We start from the raw sequence: 23054 nt of genomic DNA on the forward strand, positions 1-23054 counted from the left end.
AAAACCCCAACTCAACTGTGCAAGATGTCTAAAGCCTGTGCATAATTAATGTAAATTCTAAAGAGAGGTGGGAGAGAGGGGTCCAGAGTGGGAAGGAGGGAATTGCTCTGGCCTCGGAGGGAGGGGAGGGTGGGACTTGGAGGGGAAGCGGGGTGCACAAGCCAGAGCCTGCACCTTTGCTTCTCCCAAAACTTGGTCCAGAGCCTGGGCTGGGCCTGTTTACTGGCCAGATGCAGCCTCTCTGAGCAGCTTTGTGTCTGAGACTGACAGAGAAGAAATAGAAATAAGCCAGTTTAGGAGGCTGGACAGGCTTCCTGGAACAAGGGAGACAGGGACTGGAGTTGAGCAGAATCGTACTGGGAGAGGAGAATACTAGCTGAGGTGGCCCTGGCCCTCAGAGGGCCACGGAGGCCAAGGGTGCCTCCTGCAGGAGAAGGGGACCGAAGTCCTGCTGGTCTGGGTGGGACCCTCCTGGCCTGGGAGGCTTCTGGCTCTCAGGGAAAGCGAGCTGCCCCTTCCCACACGGGCTCAGCGCCCCGGAGGCCACTGCTCAGCCAGGCCCAGATGTGGGGCCTCTCTCCCGGGACCCAGAATAACCACAGCCAGGCCGATGGCCAAATCCGGGGGCCCAGCCCCAAGCGCATAGCCTCTCGGGAATTTCTCCGACCTCGAGCTGGATCTGGGCCCGTTCTCAACAGACCCCGCTATTGGCTAATGGATGTCTGATTTTACTACCGAAAAGACCGGGAGAGAAGGATATCCTGTCGTCTGGGAGACAAAAATAGAGAAAGGGGGGGTGGGGAGGCGGAGGCGAGATAAAGACGGGGCAGAGAGAGGAAGCTCTGGTCAAAGGGACAGAGTCAAGACCGATAAGAGGGGCACAGCCTGAGGCCAGATAGGCAGGCCAGAACCGGCGACAGCGACAGGAGAAAGACCAGACGCAGGCTGCGTCAGCCTGGACCAAGGAAGCATCAGATAGCCTGACCAAGACAAAGGATGAGCCGGGATGCGTCCGAGGTCGAGCCAAAGAACCCGCGGTCGAGCACCGAGGGGTGAATGCCAATCAGGAGACCAAGCGGGTGACGCAAAGGGCCCGCCTCCACGCCTCAGCCACGCCCACACCCGCGACTCCTCCCCTCCGCGCCTCAGCCACGCCCACACTCGGGACTCCCCCACCTCGGCGCCTCAGCGTCGCTCGTCACCCAGTTTCCCGAGGGAGCCCCTCCCTTTGCGTCCCCTCAGTTACCCGCCCAGGTGAGGCCCCGCCCCTTTCCCCGACGCGCCGCGGGAGCCCGGTGACCGCGGTCCTGCTGGGGTTGCCAGGTAAGGCCGCGGTAGGAGCGCGGCAGAGCCTCCCAGCGGACGCCCCCCGCCCCCTCCCGTGTCACAGCGCGGGAGTGCGGGCGTCCGGGCTGGGGCCCCTGCCTCCGTGCAGGGGAGCGGGTGCGCGTCCGCGGGGCGCACCCAGCGGGTAGGGAGGCACCTGCCTCGGGCTCTCTGGGCGCGGGCAAAGCTGGAGGCACGCGCTCGAGCCGGCGCCTCGCAGGCGTTCTTTTTTACGCCCCACCTCCACGCTGGGAGGGAGATCTGTGGGCGTCTCCGTTTCAGAGAAGCGGAAACGGAGTCTGAGGGGGTGAAGTTAACTGCTCGCTCGCGATTACAGCTCAGTTCGCAGGTGATGGCGGTGGGATTGGAAGCAGGCGGTCCCGTCTCCCTTTGCGTTCCCATCTCTTTTTTTTTAAAAGTCAGGTTTATTGTAGTATAACTTACACCCTTTAAAACTTTAATGTGCTTTGTAATGTTTAAGAATTTACACCCCTTTAAGGCCAACAGGTCAGAGAGTTTTGACAAAAATATACAAGCATATGACCACCACAGTGGTCAAGATACAGAACGTTGCCGTCACCCCAAAGTGTGCTCTGGTGCCCCTTTGCCCGCCCCTCCCCCACCGCCCTGCTCTGGTAGCCACTGATGATTTCTGTCCGCTACGTCTGCCGTCTCCGCAATGTCATGTGAGTGCAGTCACGCGGTATGTGTCACCCCTGGCTTCCTTTCGGGTCCCACATGTCTTGCTTTTGCTGCAGTTCCCCTTGGCAGTGTCTGACCACCTCCCAGGCCCCTAGACTTTGAGGAAAGTTTGTTGTCCCTGCCTGGGGCTAGTGCAGGCCTGGAAAGGAAGGATGCTTTGAAGGTGCCTTAGTCCATTCACGCTGCTACCACGGACTAGGTAGCTTATAAACAACAGACATTTATTTCTCTTAGTTCTGGAAGCTGGGAGTTCAAGTCAAGGCCCCAGCATGGTCACCTACTGGTGAGGGCCAGGATGGCAGCCAGGGCCTTCTCCCTGTTTCCTCACCGGATGCAAGGACAACACCCCTCTGGGTCTCCTTTATCAGGGCACTAATGTCATTCATGAGGGTTCCATCCTCCTGTACTAAGCACTTCCCAAAGCCCTACCTCCTAATACTGTCATCCTGGGCAATAGGATTTCAACCTGTGAGTTTTGGGGGGCACACAGACTTTCAGACCACAGCAGAGGGAAGGACAAGTTGACTCAAGAACCGGGGACAGGAGTGCAGAACAAGGGTTTAGGACATTTCAGAAATGCCACTCACATTTAGACTTTATCATGTAAGTCGTGGAGAGTGAGTTAGAGTTGAATGTTAGACCCTCCCTCAGAGCCCCAGCATGCCCCAGGGGGCTGCCTCAATGTTAACAACCCAGCTCAGAAGAGAAAGGTTGTTGGCCAGAAAGGCTGAGTGTCCAGGCCAGCACAGCCTGAAAGCTGCACTTGGGTCCAGAGAGTTGGAGCGAGAACAGGAAAGCTTATGCATCAGAGTCTCCTTTGTTTCTCTGCGTGGTCTCCTTTGGTCCCAGTTCCACTTTTTCTGTTTGTTTTGGGGGTATCTCTGCCTTTCATGGAAGAGGCTCTCCTCGAATGTCTGGCACCAGAAAGCCAGCTGTGTGGATGGGGCTTCACTGAGCGTCCTCCGTGGGTGATGTCACAGTTCCCACAGCTCAGCAGACAGGTGTCCACTTCATTACCCCCGGTCAGCAGGGTCTCCTCGGTGCTTGGGTTCCCAGGGCACTAGGTCTCAGCTTCTCTCCTGAGTTACGAGTGGCCATCCGCCGTCCATGGCGCAAACACTGCTGGCCGTGCCTCTGCCTGGTCCTTGTGGATTTACATCTTTTTGTTTGTTTTTTTTAATCTTCTATGATCACTTTAGAGGGGCTTGGGGAGGAAGCCATTTTTAAACCATGGTTGTGATGTTTTATTTCTTTTTTCAAGACAATCTGAAGTCATCCCCACCCCCTCTGCCCACAGAAGGTGAAGAAGTTGAAGTTGGGACAACGTGCAGACCACCCTTTGGAGGGGAAGCAGGGGGGTGGCCTAGTAACCGCAAGGAGACTTGGGGTCAAGGTGGGGGGGATTGTTCGTTTAAAGATCAGCTGTCCATGAAATGACAGATTCTGTTTGTATGCTGATGCACGTCCAGTGGTCAGTGCAGGGGGGAGGGTACCTGCAAGAACAGAGACCTCGGGAAGGTGAGAGGATGGCCCAAGTGGAGGCTTTCATCTCTGTTCACGGAGCGAGAAAAGGAGTCAGGTGGTCCAGGTGTGGACAGGTTTCAGGCCAAGGGTGGGAAGGTCTGATGGCTGGTGTTTCCTCAAAGAAATGTGAGGTCAGGGTCACCATGTGGGAGTAAGGGTGTGGGAAGGTTGGAGAAACAGAGCCTGTCACCTCTTAGAGAAATGGAGGAGAGCTGCAGGGCAGTGTGCAAACCCCTTCGAGTTTTGTCGTCATGAATTTAGAATGAAGCCAGTCAGCTGAGGCGTGTGATACCCTCCCCCGAAGGCAGGTGCAGGACTCTTCCAGGCTTCAGGTTTTGCTAGGTGACTAGGGAAGAGGAAGAGGTGTGTTTCCAAGGGAGGGTATATGCAGGGATCAGACCCTCTCCTCCCTCCCCCACCCCAGCAGCTCCCAGGGCCCTGGGTACCTCAAGGCTAAAGGGATTCCCAGCCTGTCTTGTAAATAAGCCAGGTGCCACATGACAGCTGGTGCACAAATCTGCCTGAGCCTGAGAAACTCAGGGAGAATGTCAGAGAAGGAAAAAGAAGGGCTTTCCAGAGGCTGAAGTAGGGGGCATTAATTAACCTCCAACCCAGAGAGCTGACCCTGCCCATTAAAGGGCTCATGCCAGGGGCTGGGGCTCTGAATTCACTTCTGTACCTCAAATCTGCAGAAGTGCCAAGGCTCTACCCAGTTCTGAACTCATGTGTGCAAAAGTAATTTTAATTCTGACTTCAATGGTTGGCTTTATGAAAGTATTTCCTCTTTTTCTTTGCTCTTAACTATATATATTTTCCTTTTTTCTTTTTTTTTTGGCTGCGCCATGTGGCTCACGGGATCTCAGTTCTTTTTTTTTTTTTTTTTAAAGATTTATTTATTGACTGATTGATTGCTATGTTGGGTCTTTGTTTCTGTGGAAGGGCTTTCTCTAGTTGCGGCAAGCGGGGGCCACTCTTCATCGCGGTGCGCGGGCCTCTCACTGTCGCGGCCTCTCTTGTTGCGGAGCACAGGCTCCAGACGCGCAGGCTCAGTAATTGCGGCTCACGGGCCCAGTTGCTCCGCGGCATGTGGGATCTTCCCAGACCAGGGCTCGAACCTCTGTCCCCTGCATTAGCAGGAAGATTCTCAACCACTGCGCCACCAGGGAAGCCCCGGGATCTCAGTTCTAATTAGAGTTTTTGTCTTTTTTGGATATATGCCCAGGAGTGGGATTGCTGAATCAAATGGTAACTCTATTTTCAGTTTTTTAAGGAACCTCCATCCTGTTCTCCATACCCTCTCCAGCATTTGTTATTTGTAGACTTTTTGATGATGGCCCTTCTGACTGGTGTGAGGTGATACCTCATGGTAGTTTTGATTTGCATTTCTCTAATAATTAGTGATGTTTTTTAAAAATTTTATTTATTTTTGGCTGTGTTGGCTCTTCGTTGCTGCACACGGGCGTTCTCTAGTTGCGGCGAGCAGGGGCTACTCTTTGTTGCGGTGCGCGGGCTTCTCATTGCAGTGGCTTCTCTTGTTGTGGAGCACGGGCTCTAGGCACATGGGCTTCAGTAGTTGTGGCAGGTGGGCTCAGTAGTTGTGGCTCTCAGGCTCTAGAGCTCAGGCTCAGTAGTTGTGGCACGTGGGCTCAGTAGTTGTGGCTCACGGGCTCTAGAGTGCAGGCTCAGTAGTTGTGGCGCACGGGCTTATTTGCTCTGCCGCATGTGGGATCTTCCCAGACCAGGGCTTGAACCGTGTTTCCTGCACTGGCAGGTGGATTCTTAACCACTGCACCACCAGGGAAGTCCCAATTAGTGATGTTATTAGTTAGCACATCTTTTCATGTGCTTCTTGGACACCTGTATGTATTCTGTGGAGAAATGTCTATTTAGGTCTTCTGCCGATTTTTTAATTTTTGTTGAGCTATATGAGCTGTTTGTATGTTTTGGAAGTTAAACTCTTGTCAGTTGCATCATTTGCAGATATTTTCTCCCCTTCCATAGGTTGTCATTTCATTTTGTTGATGGTTTCCTTTGCTGTGCAAAAGCATATAAGTTTGATTAGGTCCCATTCGTTTATTTTTGCATTTATTTATTTTGCCTTTCCTCCCCTCCATTTTTATCTCCTTCTTCCGGGACTCCTATTTTCTAAATGTGACCACTTCCACTTTTATCCTCCATATCTCTTAGCTTCTGTTTTATATTTTCTGTTCCTTTGTTCTTTCTTTTTTCCTTTTGGGGAATTTCTGTTCTTCCAGTTGACTAATTCATTCTTCAGCTGTCTAATTCATCCATTCAAGAGAATGTTTAAATATTGTTTTTTAGTCCAACTATTACGTATTCAACCTAGTCTCTCTTATTGGTTCTTTTTGATGTTTTTGTTTTCTTGTTTTGTAGTTCCAATAGCTTCCTTATATCTTTTAACATGTTTATTAATCTAATTTAAAATTCTTATTCTGAAGATAATGCAGTGTGCAGCTTTTCTCTTGAAAGTGGTGATGTCCTTAACCTATGAGATCTGACCTGTCTCCAAGTAGATAGTGTCAGAATTTAGTTAAATTGTAGGACACCCAGCTGGTGTTGCTGAATTGGTTGGTGTTGGGAAAAAAAAAAAAACAACCTCACATTTGGTGACCAGAAGTATCAGACGTGCCGTACTGAGAGCAGAGGAGGTTGCCATACTATATCCTCTGCGTATATTCTGTTCTGTCCGCAGGCCCCAACGAGCTCAGCGCATGGGGAGTAGATAAACCCCAGAGGGAGGCTCCAGAAAAACACAGCCAACCACCCCTCGACCCACAGAACAACCTCTCCAGGTCTGTTTTCACACTGTGCTCTCCAGAGGGAAGCAGCATTAGGAGGGCTCACCCCTACAGTGTCATCCGTTAGGCCTGGTTGTTTGGAGGGGGGATGAGTAGGCAGTTGCCGAAATCAGTCAGTCCCAGCCTGTTTTTCTCAGCATCTCCCAAACGCAGGAGGTCTGGGCCACCCTGATTTGGCTCCAGAGGCCTGGAGTGGAGATCAGAGTCAGTGGAGGGGTGGCAGCAGGTACTGCGTGTTCCAGCGCAACGGTGGGGCAGAAGCAGGAGCGAAGCCAGTCCTCCATTTCATCGTCCCAGTTCAGAGCAGCGCGTCGCTCCCCAGCACCGCGGGAGACTTTCACACCCTCCCCTCTCCTGGGGAGGAGCCCTCAGGGCGCCTGACCCTGACCTAGCTTGGTATTTATCACCCCTGGTAAATGGGGATGTTACAGGCCTCTTCCACTTGATGACTGAGCATGTTTGTCTGGGCGGCCTTAGCACTTTGCACAGGGTAAGAAGGACCAATTTTTTTTTTTCCTTTTTAAAAAAATTTTTTTAATTGAAGTATAGTTGATTTACAGTGTTGTGCTAATCTTTGCTGTACAGCAAAGTGACTCAGTTATACACATATAGACATTTTTTAAAATATTCTTTTCCATTCTGGTTTATCCCAGGAGATTAGATAGAGTTCCCTGTGCTCTACAGTAGGACCTTGTTGTTTATCCATTCTACATGTAATAGTTTGCATCTACTAACCCCAAACTCCCAGTCCGTCCCTCTCCCTCCCCTCCCAGAAGGACTAATTTTATTTCTACACACGTGAGGCTTTGGAGTAAGACTCAGAACTCATATCCCCAGGAGATGTTTAGGCCCGGATTCACACAGAGCTGTTCGGCCCCATCTTTCCAGATGGAAGTGGTGACATTTGCTGATTTCTGGGTGAGCCCAAACCATGCGCCACAGAAAGTTTGTGTCTCCGCCTTCTGCCCCTTACATTCTGTGTTCCTGGGTCACCCCAGAGAGCCTGCACAGATGGTGTATTTACTTTGGGGTATGTCTTCAGGCGTGGGCCCCGTATTTCACTATAAATCTCCATGTGAGGAGACCCATGTCAGGCCCCACTCACCTGAACCCCGTGGCCAGAGCGTGGAGCCGCGCTGCGCTGCGCTGGCCTGAAATACAAGTGGGGAGGGCAAAGCTGGAAGTGAGATGAGTGAATTATTGTAGGTGGGTGATGTGAGTCTGCAGGGGAGCAGCCTCTTAGAGCCAGCACTTTAGTGGGACTGAGCGGCCTCCACCTGCCTTCTTGTGGTTTTACAGAAAAGAGGAGAGGAGGTCGCAGAGGTTTCAGCGTGGGGGGGGGGGGGCGGGTGCCAGAGGAGCGCAGAGGATGCGACGTGCAGAGCCTTCCGGCCCCCGCCGCACCCCTTCAGCCTCTGTCTTCTCGCCTTGGAGGTCTCTGTCTGTCTCAGCTCCCTGCTCACGCCCTTGGGTGGCTCGGGCCCTTGGTCCCTCCCGAGGTCCTGGCTGGTGTGGGGACAGGAGCCTCCAGGAAGAGCTCGGGGGAGGAGTAGGATCATCTAAAAGGCCGTCAGAGCCTCTGAATTTAAGTATTGGCTGCAAAAAGAGAGCAGGCCGCTTCAGCTCCTAAAGGTGATTACGCTCAGGCCTGATGCTCAGAAAAACAGCTTTCACCGGAGTGGGAGGGGTCGGGGTGCCGATTCTCAGAAGCCAGGGCAAAGCAGGAGGTATTGGAGCTGCCTGCTAACCCACATGTAGCAGGGAGGGAAGGCCGAGGGTTACGGAAGGGGAGCGCATTCTCCCTGGGAAGTAAGGCCTTCTTTGGGTAAGCCCCAAAGGCCCTTTTCTCTCCCAAACGCTGACGCATCCCCTTTGCTGGATGCGATGGTCAGGATTTTCCACTCTGACTCAGGGTGAGCAGAGCAGTTCTGAAAACGAGAAGTCTGAAGAAAGGCAGGCTGAGCAGAGCCAGGCCTCCATCGGCCCTGCCCCTGCTCCAGAGCCTGCTGTGGGGATGGATGTGAACTTGCTGCTGCTTTGAGGAGCAGCCTGAGTTCTGGGACCAGGTGGCCCTGCTGGCCCAGCCCCTCCACTCCTTCAACATGTGGTCCACGCCTCTTGAACACTGGCCTTGAGGGATGGAGGGAAGGCCCCCAATTTTCAGAACAGCTCCCTCACTTCTTTGGCCCAGAAATCATAAAGAAAAAGATTGGCAGATTCTTTTTCAAATCCAAAACTTCGGTCTTTACAAAGACACCATAAACAAAAAGTGAAATAACCCTCTGAAAGACACTATCACAATTATAACAGAAAAATGATTACTTTTTAGAATGTATAAGGCGGTCCTACAAATTAATAATAAGAACGGGCAAAGATGTGAACAGGTAATTTGCAGTACAAATTAATGTCAAAAAATGCAAAAAGGGGCTTCCCTGGTGGCGCAGTGGTTGAGAATCTGCCTGCCAATGCAGGCAGGGGACATGGGTTCGAGCCCTGATCTGGGAAGATCCCACATGCCGCGGAGCAACTAAGCCTGTGCACCACAACTACTGAGCCTGCGCATCTGGAGCCTGTGCTCCGCAACAAGAGAGGCCGCGATAGTGAGAGGCCCGCGCACCACGATGAAGAGTGGCCCCCGCTTGCCACAACTAGAGAAAGCCCTCGCACAGAAACGAAGACCCAACACAGCCATAAATAAATAAAATAAATAAATTTTTAAAAAAAATGCAAAAAGTGTTTAATCTCACAAGTTTAATCAGGGACATGCAAATTAAAACACTGCCATTTTTGCCCTTCAAATTATCCAAAATTAAAGTGACTATTAATATATATTGGACCGCGATGAAGAGTGGCCCCCACTTGCCGCAACTAGAGAAAGCCCTCGCACAGAAACAAAGACCCAACACAGCCATAAATAAATAAATAAATAAATAGAAATTTTAAAAATATATATATTGGATATGGTCACCTTATCTTTGATAAAGGAGGCAAGAATATACAATGGAGAAAAGACAGCCTCTTCAATAAGTGGTGCTGGGAAAACTGGACAGCTACATGTGAAAGAATGAAATCAGAACATTCCCTAACACCATACACAAAAATAAACTCAAAATGGATTAAAAACCTAAATGTAAGGCCAGACACTATAAAACTCTTAGAGGAAAACATAAGCAGAACACTCTATGACATCAATCACAGCAAGATCCTTTTTGACCCACCTCCTAGAGAAATGGAAATAAAAACAAAAATAAACAAATGGGACCAAATGAAACTTAAAAGCTTTTGCACAGCAAAGCAAAACATAAAAAAGACAAAAAGACAACCCTCAGAATAGGAGAAAATATTTGCCAATGAAGCAACTGACAGAGGATTAATCTCCAAACTTTACAAGCAGCTCATGCAGCTCAATATCAAAAAAACAAACAACCCAATCCATAAATGGGCAGAAGACCTAAACAGACATTTCTCCAAAGAAGATATACGGATTGCCAAAAAACGCATGAAAGAATGCTCAACGTCACTAATTAGAGAAATGCAAATCAAAACTACTATGAGGTATCACCTCACACAGGTAAGAATGACCATCATCAAAAAAATCTACAAACAATAAATGCTGCAGAGGTGTGGAGAAAAGGGAACCCTCTTGTACTGTTGGTGGGAATGTAAATTGATACAGCCACTATGGAAAACAGTATGGAGGTTTCTTAAAAATCTAAAAATAGAACTACCATACGACCCAGCAATCCCACTACTGGGCATATACCCTAAGAAAACCATAATTCAAAAAGAGTCATGTACCACAAAGTTCATTGAAGCTCTATTTACAATAGCCAGGACATGGAAGCAACCTAAGTGTCCATCAACAGATGAATGGTTAAAGAAGATGTTGCACATCTTCAATATACAATGGAATATTACTCAGCCATAAAAAGAAATGAAATTGAGTTACTTGTAGTGAGGTGGATGGACCTAGAGTCTGTCATACAGAGTGAAGTAAGTCAGAAAAAGAAATACAAATACTGTATGCTAACACATATATGTGGAATCGAAAAAAAAATTTTTTAAATGGTTGTGAAGAACCTAGGTGCAGGAGAGGAATAAAGATGCAGATGTAGAGAATGGACTTGAGGACACGGGGAGGGAAAAGGGTAACCTGGGGCGAAGTGAGAGAGTGGCATGGACATATATACACTACCAAATGTAAAATAGATAGCTAGTGGGAAGCAGCCGCATAGCACAGGGAGATCAGCTCGGTGCTTTGAGGGGTGGGATAGGGAGGGTGGGAGGGAGACGCAAGAGGGAGGAGATATGGGGATATATGTATACGTATAGCTGATTCACTTCATTATACAGCAGAAGCTAACGCACCATTGTAAAGCAATTATACTCCAATAAAGATGTTAAAAAAAATACATACATATATATATATATATATATATATATATATATATATATATATATATATATATATATATATATAATTCCCTGGTGGTCCAGTGGTTAGGACTCCATGCTTCCACTGCAGGAGGCGCAGGTTTGATCCCTGGTCTGGGAACTAAGATCCTGCAAGTTGGGCAGTGCAGTCCCCAAAATATATATATATGAGGGTCTGGAGAACTAGGTACTCTTATGCAGTATTGGTGGGAATTCATATTGGTATAGTTCTCTTTTTTATTGTGTTAAGAAATACATAACAAAATTTACCATTTTAACCCTTTTTAAATATAAGATTCAGTGGCGTTAAGTACATTCACATTGTTATGCGACCATCACCATTATCATCTCCAGAGCTTTTTCATCATCCCAAACTGAAACTCTACACCCATTAAACACTAACTCCCCATCCCCTTTCCTCAGCCCCTGACAGCCACCATTCTTTCTGTCTCTATGAATTTGATTACTCTAAGGGCCTCATATAGGTGGAATCATAGAATTCTTGTCCTTTTTGTCTGGTTTATTTCACCAAGATTCATCCACATCGCATGTGTCAGAATTTCCATCCTTTTCAAGGCTGAATAATATTTCTTTGCATGTGGTACCATCTTTTTGAAGGGCAACTTTGTAGTAATCACAGATTTCAGTGCCATATTCTTTGATGCCATTCCACTTCTAGCTATATCCTGAAGAAATATTTGCACATCTAAGATGAGACGTTCTCAAAGATATTCATTGGAGCATTGTTTATTTATTTATTTATTATTTTTTTGGCCACCCACCGCATAGCTTTTGGGATCTTAGTTCCTGACCAGAGATTGAACCCGTGCCCCCTTCAGTGGAAGCCCGGAGTCCTAACCACTGGACTGCCAGGGAAGCCCCTGCAGGTTTGTTTTAATAGCGAAAAAACCCCACAAATATCCATCAGTAAAGAGATGGGTAAAATATGGTCTATCTGTACTGTGAAATATATTGTAGCAATTCAGAAAGAAGCAGGGAGATATATATGTGCTGGCTTCAAGCTACATGAGTATGTTCTGTACAATTCCTTTTATGTATAATTTTTAAAGTATGTTTTTATATAATACATACATATGTAAACACATTAGAACAACCTGGTGGTAAATACACCAAACCTTTACCAAGTGACACAGAGAAAGATAAGTGTGGAGAGAGATTCCGAGGAGGGACACTGAAAAAGGACTTTCAAGTTTTATTCTATACACACACACACACACACACACACACACACGTATCCATTGATTGAGTCTTAACAACTGGATCACACTCACTGTTATTTAAGTAAAAAATACTGAGAAAATAGGAAGTATGCTAAATTGAGTATATTTGGATTGTAGGGTTTTTTTTGTTTTTTATTTTTTTAATTTTTTTATTTATTTATTTTTGGCTGTGTTGGGTCTTCGTTTCTGTGCGAGGGCTTTCTCTAGTTGTGGCAAGCGGGGGCCACTCTTCATCGCGGTGCGTGGGCCTCTCACTGCTGTGGCCTCTCTTGTTGCGGAGCACAGGCTCCAGACGCGCAGGCTCAGTAGTTGTGGCTCACGGGCCCAGTCGCTCCGCGGCACGTGGGATCCTCCCAGACCAGGGTTCGAACCCGTGTGCGCTGTATTGGCAGGCAGACTCTCAACCACTGCGCCACCAGGGAAGCCCTGGATTGTAGGTTTAATGGGTGCTTTCTTTTTCTGTATTTCTCAAGTTAATTACATTGAGTATGTATTACATTCATAATTAGGAAAGCAATAAAACTATTTTTTAATAGCCCTTTTTTAAACCATTTTAAAAATTGAAGTATAGTTAATTTACAATGTTGTGTTAGCTTCAGGTGTACAGCAAAATGATTCAGAATATATATGTTCTTTTTCAGATTCTTTTTCATTATAGGTTACTATAAGACATAGAATATAGTTCCCTGTGCTAGTACAGTAGGTCGTTGTTGTTTTTTTGGTTTTTTTGTGTATTTTTTGGCCATGCCGCCATGTGGGGTCTTTGTTCCCTGACCAGGGATCGAACATTTGCCCCCTGCAGTGGAACCGTGGAGTCCTAACCACTGGACCGCCAGTGAATTCCCGGGTCCTTGTTTAGCAATAAAATTATTTTAAGGAAAACATGGTGTACCTGCTATGAATTATTATGCAGACATTAGCAAGATTGAAGTAAATGTATACATTGGGACATGTGTAAACAAATGTGTCTGTAGTGGCATAGAAATCCAGAAGGATACCTACAATGTGTATCCTTATGGTGTCCTTATGAACCAATAAGTAATGTTCCCATCACCCCTGATATAATTTCATTGCACTCTTCTCCTTGCTAAGTTCCTGCTATACAGGCCATCATATTGATCTTGAATTTAAGCTTTCTTCTGCCGTAGGACCTTTGCACATGATGTTCCCTTTGCCTGGAACACCCTTCCCCCAGATATCATGAGGCAAGTCCCTCTTTTCCTCCAGACCTTTGCTCAAATGTCATATTATCTATGGGGCTTTCCCTGATCACCCAATGCCCTTTATTCTGCTTTATTATTATTTTTTTTACTATAACACTTTCCATTATCTAAAATATGATGTATTTACCTATTTGTCTGTCTCCTCTCCTCTTTAATGTAAGTTCCGTGAGGGCAGACTTGGTCAGTTTTGTTCATTTCTACATTTCCAATGCTGGAAACACAGTAGACAATAAATATTTGTTCAATGAATAAATGGATGAAAAAATAGTCTCTTTCAATGGTTTGCTCGGGGGGGCGTGAGAGAGGTAAGAGAGGATTTTTCACTTTTTACTGGATACTCCTATATATCATTGGATGTATTTTATCAAGAGCTTGTATCACTTTTGTATTTTAAAAAAATCAGGTAATTTTTTAAAAAATCACATGTCCAAAATTTACTACTGTTTTGTCTGTTAACAGCTGATGAAGACAAGCCATAGCAGGTACCAGCTGACTAAGAAGAACTTACAGAAGAAATATTTAACCTGAAAAGTCTTATCCATTTCCCTGAGTTGGAAAAATGTTTTCCTTTATATTGTTCTCTTTTGTATTTGTGTTGCTCTATTTTTAAAAAATTTTTATTTATTTATTTATTTATTATTTATTTTTGGCTGCGTTGGGTCTTTGTTGCTGCGCGCGGGCTTTCTCTAGTTGTGGCGAGCGGGGGCTGGCTACTGTTCGTTGTGGTGCGAGGGCTTCTCACTGCAGTGGCTTCTCTTGTTGCGGAGCATGGGCTCTAGGCGCGCAGGCTTCAGTAGTTGTGGTGCGTGGGCTCAGTAGTTGTGGCTCACGGGCTCCAGAGTGCAGGCTCAGTAGTTGTGGCACACAGGCTTCAGTAGTTGTGGTGCGTGGGCTCAGTAGTTGTGGCTCACGGGCTCCAGAGTGCAGGCTCAGTAGTTGTGGCACACAGGCTTAGGAGCTCCGCGGCATGTGGGATCTTCCCGGACCAGGGCTCGAACCCGTGTCCCCTGCGTTGGCAGGTGGATTCTTAACCACTGCGCCACCAGGGAAGCCCCTGTGTTGCTCTGTTTTAGTAGTAGAATATCTAGACCCAGTTCGTGACACTCCCTGAGGCCAGCAATGTTTCTGCCCTGCAGAGGCCAGGAAACCAAGCAAAATCAGCAGTGCCGGGTAGGGAGATGGGAGGGGTCATGGCTCTAACAAGGTTTCTCAAAGTGTGAGGGATGTTAACTGATTGAAAAGTTAAGTGGAAAAAGAAAAAAAAGTGAAATTGGAACACACTGGGTTGAACCACATTAAACCGGTTCCTTTAAGGCAGAACTTCTTCGAGTCTTCAAGACGGTCTCCAAGGGGGAGGTAACAGACAACTTCCTGAGCTCACGTGACCACAGCATCCTTTCACAGTGGTTGTAACGTTTGGAGGACAGAATTTGGGAAACACTGATATCAGAAACTTGTGAAGGTAAAGGTGTTCCTTAAGAGGAGTCCCAGTTGGTGTTCCATGGTCAGAGGAGTAGGTGCTAGAATAAATCATAGGCATTGACAGACCTACTAGCTGGAGAGTGAACCTCACCACTCAGCTTCTGATGACCACGAAAAAGAGGGGGAGATAAGGATGGTGATGGGATCGAGAAAGTATGAAAAAAGGAAAACCTCAAAACTTATTTCCCAGTTAGTATCGTTGCACTAAGTGCAAGAGCCTTTCTCAGAAATCAACATTTATCTAAAGCTTCCATTTGGAGTTGGCTGGGCCTGATTGAAAGAGAGCCATGACTTGCCCCTTCGGATTATTTGAGGAATGAGCAGGGTGTATCTAAAATGAAGCTTGTGATGGGCTTCCCTGGTGGCGCAGTGGTTAAGAATCCGCCTGCCAATGCAGGGCACACCGGTTCGAGCCCTGGTCCGGGAAGATCCCACATGCTGCAGAGTAACTAAGCCTGTGCGCCACAACTACTGAAGCCTGCGCACCTAGAGCCCATGCGCCACAACAAGAGAAGCCACCTCAGTGAGAAGCCCATGCACCGCAACGAAGAGTAGCCCCCGCTCACCACAACTAGAGAAAGCCCATGCACAGCAATGAAGACCCAACACAGCCAAAAATAAAAATAAATAAATAAAATTAAAAAAAAATAAAATGAAGCTTGTTGAGGTTCAGTAATCTTGTTGAGGTTCGGTAAGTCTCGTGAGATGTAGTTTCCATGGAAAATGAAACAGAGACTTTTGCAAAATAAATCTAGTCTGTGCAGTTTGGGAGTGCGGCCTGACTTCAGGGGAGGAATGACTTTGCTGGCCCTTGGACAGGGGCCTACTTGTTGTGAACACTGCTGGTGCTGTGTTGTCAGTGACTTCAGTCCTCCTGGAAGCCTGGGGGTGGCGATAAGGAAGCTGAAATACATCTCCCTTCACAATCCCCCCTTTCCTCTCCTGAAGCCACAAACAGGGGCCCACCCATCTGCGTGCTTGTGCACATGCGCACACCTTTTTCTCTAGCATTTTTCACTGTCTTGAATGGCGTTCCGTGAGTTCCTTTCTCCTTCATTCTGTTGAACTACTGCATTATCATTTAACCACTCCCCTTTGATGGGCGATTAGCTTGTTCCCAATTTTGTCATTACAGTAGCATTGTCAGCACTAGGCAAGTTTTTCCATTGTTTTAAGCACTTCACATGTGATCCTCATAACTACTGATAGGTATAACTACCTCATTTTTAAAGGTAAGGAATCTGATGTACTGACAGGATAAATGAGTTGCCCAAGGTTACAAGCCAGTAAGTGGTGCAGGCACATATGAACTCAAGTAGTCCTGCCTCCAGAGCAACACTCTGAATCATTACATTAGTCATTTTTACACTGAGGGCATATTGTCTTTTAAATTGAATAGACCTAATTTCATGTAAAATCCGCTGTGCCATTCTCATATTTTTCATTTCACTGAGAACTGGCAAAAATTTATCTTGGAGTGGCAGCAGGCTACAGACCAGCCCCTGGGACCACTGCTTTCAGTATACCAAGCAAGTATTCTTTTAACACATCTTTGCACACAGGTGTGAGCATTCTTTCAGGAAAGGTAACAAGAAATATATTAACAGAAACTCATCTTTTATCAAATTCCTAAGTAAAAGGGAAACAGTGAAGATTACAAGTGGGGGTGGTTAAGTGGCAGCTTGTTCTGCAGACTCTGGCATCTCAGGGCACATAACGATGTGCAGTACAAGCAGTTCTGATAAACACAGCGAATCTGCTTTCCAGAGATAGCACAGGTCCAAGATTAAGTTTAAAATAATTTGCAAGGCTGACCCACATATACTTTGGACACCAGCCTAACAAGTCACAAAGGTCCCATAAGCATCCCTCTGTGTTATTGTTTCTGAGGTTATAAGGGGTGGAGAGGTCCAGGGAGACATTCTCTTAAAGGAAGGGCGGGTGAAGTATTTGCACCGTGGGCTGTAACGGAATATACACGTATCTCCCTTCCCATGGGCTCTTTAACATTTGGACCAACACTGGACTTGAGAACTATATTCCTGGCAGTTGGATGAGAAGCTAACTGGACAGGGAACATTGAGATGAGTAGGTGATAGGACTGCGAACTCTCTTGGCTTGAAATACATGAACGAATCTTTATCATCTATCAACTCTCCCATCCCTTTCTAGGTCATCCCAAAGTTCCACTCCTCATCACATTTCCCTTCTGCATTGCTGACCCCTCAGTCAACAGGAGTCAGCTGGAACCACAAACCACAATTGGTCTGTTTTATTCAGTGTAGAGCAAGGTTTGAGGCCAAGAGTGAAAAACCGACTTCCAAAACCAACTGATAGCACAGGTTGTTGAAGACCAACACATTTAGAGACTTCTCCTTGCTCAGATTTCAGGTTGTGTACAGAGTGAGTTTGCTGAGATCCATGAATACCTTAAGGGATCCCTACAGATAGGAAGAGATCCTGAGAGAATTAGAGCAACAGCTGAAACCTTTTTTCCTCAAGGGAGTCACAAGACTGCAAACCTGCGAGCCTGTCAAGTCAGTGATTTGGGAGAAAGGCCAACACAATTGTGGGAGTCCTATCGCCCAAACCAGCACTAGTCTTCACTTACTCAGGTGAAATGATTTTTCAGGTTTATTAAGCGTAAAGTGTAGGAAAGAACTTTTAATCCTCAAAACCCAGCTTTACCAGTAAAGGGCCTAAATTATTAAATATTCAGCAAAACACCTGTCCTGCAAGCAGCAGTTTGAGGGCAAGGAACCTAATAAAACTTCATGAATTTTCTGAGCTATGTCAGAGTTGACACTTGGATTCCAGTCCTTGGTTTGCCTGTAACAAAAACCAGGCCTTGAGCAAGTCAAAACACTGGGACTGGGAAGGATATAACCTTCCAATCTGACAGTGAATCTAATGTGTTCCCTTAAGTCTAAGGAAGGCTTTTTAAAGGCTTGATGTTTCATTACCACTTTTAATGGTTTAATATAAGCAGTTTCCCCCCTTTCTGGCCCAAGTTTTTACCACTCCAAGGAGTTGAAGCATTAAGTCTAAAATTAAGAGCTACCTTGTCTAACTTAACCAAGAAAACCAGGACAAGTATTCCAATTTAGTATTTCTAGGACAGAAGTTTAAGAAAAGCTACTGCTAAGGTAGAGTTCCTAGAATTATGCACCGAGCACTTCTCAGGTACGCCTGGAGTTACCAAAAGTGTATTTCTAGACATGCTTGGCTTTCTACATTTTTATAACGCACCTCTGATTCTTACCCTTAACATTGCTCTTGCGGTTACATCAGCTTTAGTACCCGAAGAGCTACTTCCCTAGCATAGTGCAAAACTGAGATAACCAGGAGGGCTTCCAACTCCTCCCCGACTTGCACGTCCCTCCACTCACCACTGTTTTGTCCCAAGTTGAGAACGACCACTGAAGTTACATTACAGCGAGTTGACTGTGAAAGGGGAAAAGGTTCAGAACTTAAAAGTATTGTAAAAAAATAGAATACCTTGTGCCCAAAAAGATTCTTACTCCCTCAGTTTTCTATCAGTATTGGAAACATACTGCCTACTGTTTATTGGTGTGGCAGCACAAAAACTGCTTGTGTAGGGCTTGGACAAGATTCTTACCACGACCTGAATTAGAGAATCTCTTTACTGGAGCAATCTTACCCTTACAGTGAGGCAAAGCTGTCATTAGGAACCAGTTATGTTAGGAACCACCTTAATTTGCTGCCTAACACACCCAAGTCAGCAAGCTGCCTTAGGTTAGTATACCCTTTTAACTCAGGAATTCTTTCACGCAAGTTGTCTCTCCACCTTTGTTGACTCGGGCTCCACTGGGTTCTTGGCTCAGTTCACATAAAGTAGAATTAGGGTTCTATATCATTATCTAAGGCTGAACACTTAAGTGTAATGCACTAGAGAGAAAAAAAAGCACAAGAGAGAGTCAACAAATAATCACGAGATTGAAAGCACAGTTGAGCAGCCTGGACCACCATCTGAGGTGGAGGCACACAGGCAAGTTTGCTTTCTCTCAGTATGCCTCCATATTCAATAGTTTTAAATTCTTACACTTTGAAATGGTTTTAATGACACCAGAATCCTAACTTGTAAATGATCTTGAACAAAGGACAAAGTCCCTACACCTTGGCACACCCAATATTTATCAAAGTCAAGTGACTTAATTTTGGTCACATGACAACCTCAAGTTAAATCCCTTCTTTGAACACCACTTTAACCAGTTAGGAGTCCCCACCATCACTACATAATTTCAGGACAAGAGACACCAAATATGCTACCATGCAACAAAACCTTTATTAACATTTTGAACAAGTTTAGCTATTACTGAAACTATCTTAAACTGGGGCAAATAGCTAGAATGCAGAGTGATGCCATCATTGGGCATTATCAATGCAAGACTGAATAATTAACAGCCACCCCTCAGACGGAGGACCAGGTGCAGGGTCGACTCCTTCTGGATGTTGTAATCAGAAAGAGTGCGGCCATCTTCCAGCTGTTTGCCTGCAAAGATGAGCCTCTGCTGGTCAGGGGGGATGCCTTCCTTATCCTGGATCTTGGCCTTCACGTTCTCGATGGTGTCACTGGGCTCCACCTCCAGGGTGATGGTCTTGCCGGTCAAGGTCTTCACGAAGATCTGCATACCACCCCTCAGACGGAGAACCAGGTGCAGGGTCGACTCCTTCTGGATGTTGTAATCAGAAAGAGTGCGGCCATCTTCCAGCTGTTTGCCTGCAAAGATGAGCCTCTGCTGGTCAGGGGGGATGCCTTCCTTATCCTGGATCTTGGCCTTCACGTTCTCGATGGTGTCACTGGGCTCCACCTCCAGGGTGATGGTCTTGCCGGTCAAGGTCTTCACGAAGATCTGCATACCACCCCTCAGACGGAGGACCAGGTGCAGGGTCGACTCCTTCTGGATGTTGTAATCAGAAAGAGTGCGGCCATCTTCCAGCTGTTTGCCTGCAAAGATGAGCCTCTGCTGGTCAGGGGGGATGCCTTCCTTATCCTGGATCTTGGCCTTCACGTTCTCGATGGTGTCACTGGGCTCCACCTCCAGGGTGATGGTCTTGCCGGTCAGGGTCTTCACGAAGATCTGCATTTTGACCTACAAAGTAAAATGTTGGTGTTTCACTTCAGGATTTTTTACTGTTTTCATGGCTAATCAATTCTTTACAACGAACAGTTTATTATTCCCAAGTGCCTTAACTGCGTTCATGACTCTCACAAACCTCCCCCAATTACTAGACTAACCATTAAGTCAGTCACTGAACACAAAATTCCTTAGTCAAGATGGCAACCTAAACGGGATGGAGAATCGAAAGTGCTTTCTGAGATTAACATCCAGCTCTTTCTCCCTTAACTGCTGCAGATATTTCGTTAGGATGACCCCGCCCCAATTTCCCCCAAGCCTAGTATCATGGCGGCATTAAAATAAAAATCCCGGTTAGACGGAGATACGGTGCGACACCTTCTCCACGTCGGGATTCAAATTAAAACGTTTCCAGAAGCCCCAGCCGACTACCTCTCTTCCACCTTTCCCCCCCCACAGACACGATGGGATCTCCATCGGTTAATTATCCGTTGGCCTCTGCGGGCTCGCGCGCCAACCGCCCCGCTCCCGACGCGTAAACAAGGCCCGCTCTTCCGGAAAGGCCGGCGCCGCGTCACCTCACCTCGCCTCCCCTCCCCCACACCTCCCCGCGGCCTCCGAGCCCCCGCCCGCTCGCCCTCACGGACGCCCCCCCTCTCCAGTTCTCCCGGCGCTCGTAGGCCGTGGGCCAGTACCTGTGAGCGAATCCGAAGATGCTGCGAATTCAACTACGCCGAGTCACCTCCACCACGACACAGCAGGACCCAACAATGCCACTCGCCTCTGAACGCTCCGGCTCGGCGGGGCCGAAATTTATGCAACGTCTGTTGCGTCACTTATCACTCTTACGTAGGCGACGTGTCCGTGCGCCGCTGAAAGTAGTTCGCTCGGCCCCACCTCCCGCGACGCAGTTAGGCCCTTCGACTGAGCCCTAAATTGCTTAGAGCCGAGCAAAGGATCCTAACAAATCAGCTCACCTCTCTTCCAGGTGATCCTTCTCCTCCTTTAGGAAAAGGTAGGAAAATTATCGGGCGGATGAATTCGAGTTAAGGGGGCCTTCCTCGAAAGCTCTGGAAACTTCCTTGCGGCGCCGGCGCTGATTGGTGAGGCGTGTGAGGCGAGGCCGGCGCTGATTGGTGGAGAACGCGGCGGCTCGGCTGTTGCTGGGCTCTGGCTGGAGTGGTTCGGAGCCGACGTTGCTTAGTAACTGAGTGCGCGTGCGCGGCAGAGGGGCGCCTTCGGGAGAAAAGCGTACTTCCGGCCGGGGGTGGAGGAGGGGACCTTCGCTCCTTCCTCCAAGGCCCCGACCCATTAAATGTTGTGTTTTCAGGGCTTTGGTTGGGACACAGCGGGCTCCGCGGCGACTTTGCTGAGAAGGCCGGCCGGTCCCGGTCTGGAGGTGCCCAGGCGCTGGGCGGCGGGGCCCGCAGTAGTTTTTCCCGGTGTCTGCTCTGAAGCATAAGCCCCCCTCACACTGGCCTGTTTTTATTTTTGTCCTTGTCTGGATCAGCGTTGCGGAGCTTTAGTCACGCTTTACAGTTAGGGTGCTTTGGTCGTGCTCTGAGGAGACGAAATCTAGACTCTGTCGGTGGACTCTCTGCTGAGCCCCGGTTTCTCCCCCAGCCGAGGAGGACCCCTCCTCCACCGCCGAGCTTCCCGCTCCCGCCCCATACCGCGCAGGTTCCGCCTGAGCTCTCTCATCGCGGAGCACCCCTCCCCCAGCTTCTCCCACGGCGAGGCCTCCCCCACTCCCCATCCCCCCATCGCGGAGGACGCCCCCCCCCAGGATCCCCACCCCAGCGCACACTGCGAAGGCTCCCTCCCTCTTCCACATCACGGAGGCCCCGCTCTCCCCCTCCCCCAACGCGGGGGGGGCCCCGCCCCATCACCCTCCAGGTGACCCGGCGGCCGTGCTTAGATCTGGCACCGACCAAGCCTGCACATCCCTTTCCCTCCTTGCAGTTTGTCCAGACTCTGGTGGGGAAAGAGAGGGAATGTGGATTAGGGAGCCGAAAACCCACTTGGAGAGACAGAGAATCCATGTGCGAGAAATAACTAGTATTTTTAGTGTCCCATCAATGTGTTGGTTGTGCACGCGACCGTAAAGGTGGGCCTAACCAGCTCGGACTGGTTTCCGCGCACCGGGGGTATGGCCGCTCGTCCGCAGGGAGATAACCCAGGGAACGTAAGGCAGGCGTGTTTGGATCCGGAGCCCCGCAGCCCCGCGTCTAAGTCATGCAGGTGGAGGCGTAAACAAACATGCGAGCGGCTGTTTGTCACGTCATAGCAGCCTCCCTAAGTTAAGAGGTGGTGTAAAGATGTGCACATGAGTACCAACTGGCTAGCTATCACTTAGAAAAGGTCGTTAGTCATTAAATGACATCTCTAAGCTTAACATTAAGACTATGTCGGTGGAGCTGCAATGTGACAAGTTTATGCGTTAACGCCTAGACAGCTCTGAATTTATTAAAACTTGGTAAGATCTACTTATAGGAATAATAGGAGATGGAAATAAAGTTTCTTTAAGATCATTTGGATTGGGAGGTAGTTGATAAAATGTTTATTGCGCAAAGTATAAATTTTCATTTTCGTTAACCTGACAGTGAGTAGTCTGAACTTGTTTCACCAAATCGCAGTTCCTCCGGAGTCATACATGTGAATTGTAAGAATGATCTAGAATGGAGATCTCATGGTTTGATATGATGACTTGGCTGGGAATTCTAGCAGTTGCCAGAAATAAGTTAGTTACACACCTTTCTGGTTTAATGTTTTACCGAAGGGCATTTGGTAACCTCAACACAGCAAACTGGTTTCAGAAAGGAGGCCTGTGCCTTCCTTGAATAATAAAAGCAAGATGAATTTTTTATGGTATGTTTATAAATAAAACTTTTAATAATAGCATCATTTCTGGTGATAAATTGTAAAAGGTAATTGGTAAACAAATTAAAGACTAGACGGGCAAAATCCCCCAAATCAGGAATTTGGAAATCTAGCACAGTACTTGGTATTGTGCTCAATAAATGTTTGTTCGGTGAAGTGCAGTTTCCCTTTTGTTCAACTGGGAAAAAAAACCCCAAACAAACAGCTGTGACAGCCTTAGACACTTAAAATACAAAACAGAAAGACAGTACTTATTTAACATCCATAGGCAAATAGTTTTTGCCTAGGCAGTTCCTTTGAAAAAAACGAAGAGGATTTGATTCT

The 23054-nt window shown here is 47.5% G+C and overlaps 2 protein-coding genes across 2 annotated transcripts in view; both read right to left on the reverse strand.

The window, feature by feature from the left end:
• TRPV2 (transient receptor potential cation channel subfamily V member 2) overlaps nt 1–6340 on the reverse strand; it is a 29061-nt gene extending 22721 nt beyond the window's left edge. The window contains exon 1 of the transcript XR_014257417.1: nt 6328–6340. The gene's annotated coding sequence lies outside the window, so the exon portion shown is untranslated. The remainder of the gene's footprint in view (nt 1–6327) is intronic.
• A 12693-nt stretch (nt 6341–19033) lies between these two features.
• Nucleotides 19034–20694, reverse strand: UBB (ubiquitin B). Its single transcript, XM_082441097.1, has 2 exons — nt 20546–20694; nt 19034–19865 (listed from the first exon to the last, which is right to left on the reverse strand). The coding sequence occupies exon 2, from the start codon at nt 19857–19859 to the stop codon at nt 19170–19172; it is 690 nt and encodes a 229-aa protein (XP_082297223.1). The 5' UTR covers nt 19860–19865; nt 20546–20694; the 3' UTR covers nt 19034–19169.
• Nucleotides 20695–23054: the final 2360 nt, after the last annotated feature.

The sequence above is a fragment of the Balaenoptera physalus genome (assembly GCF_965194825.1).
Source record: "Balaenoptera physalus genome assembly, chromosome: 20".
NCBI lineage: Eukaryota > Metazoa > Chordata > Mammalia > Artiodactyla > Balaenopteridae > Balaenoptera > Balaenoptera physalus.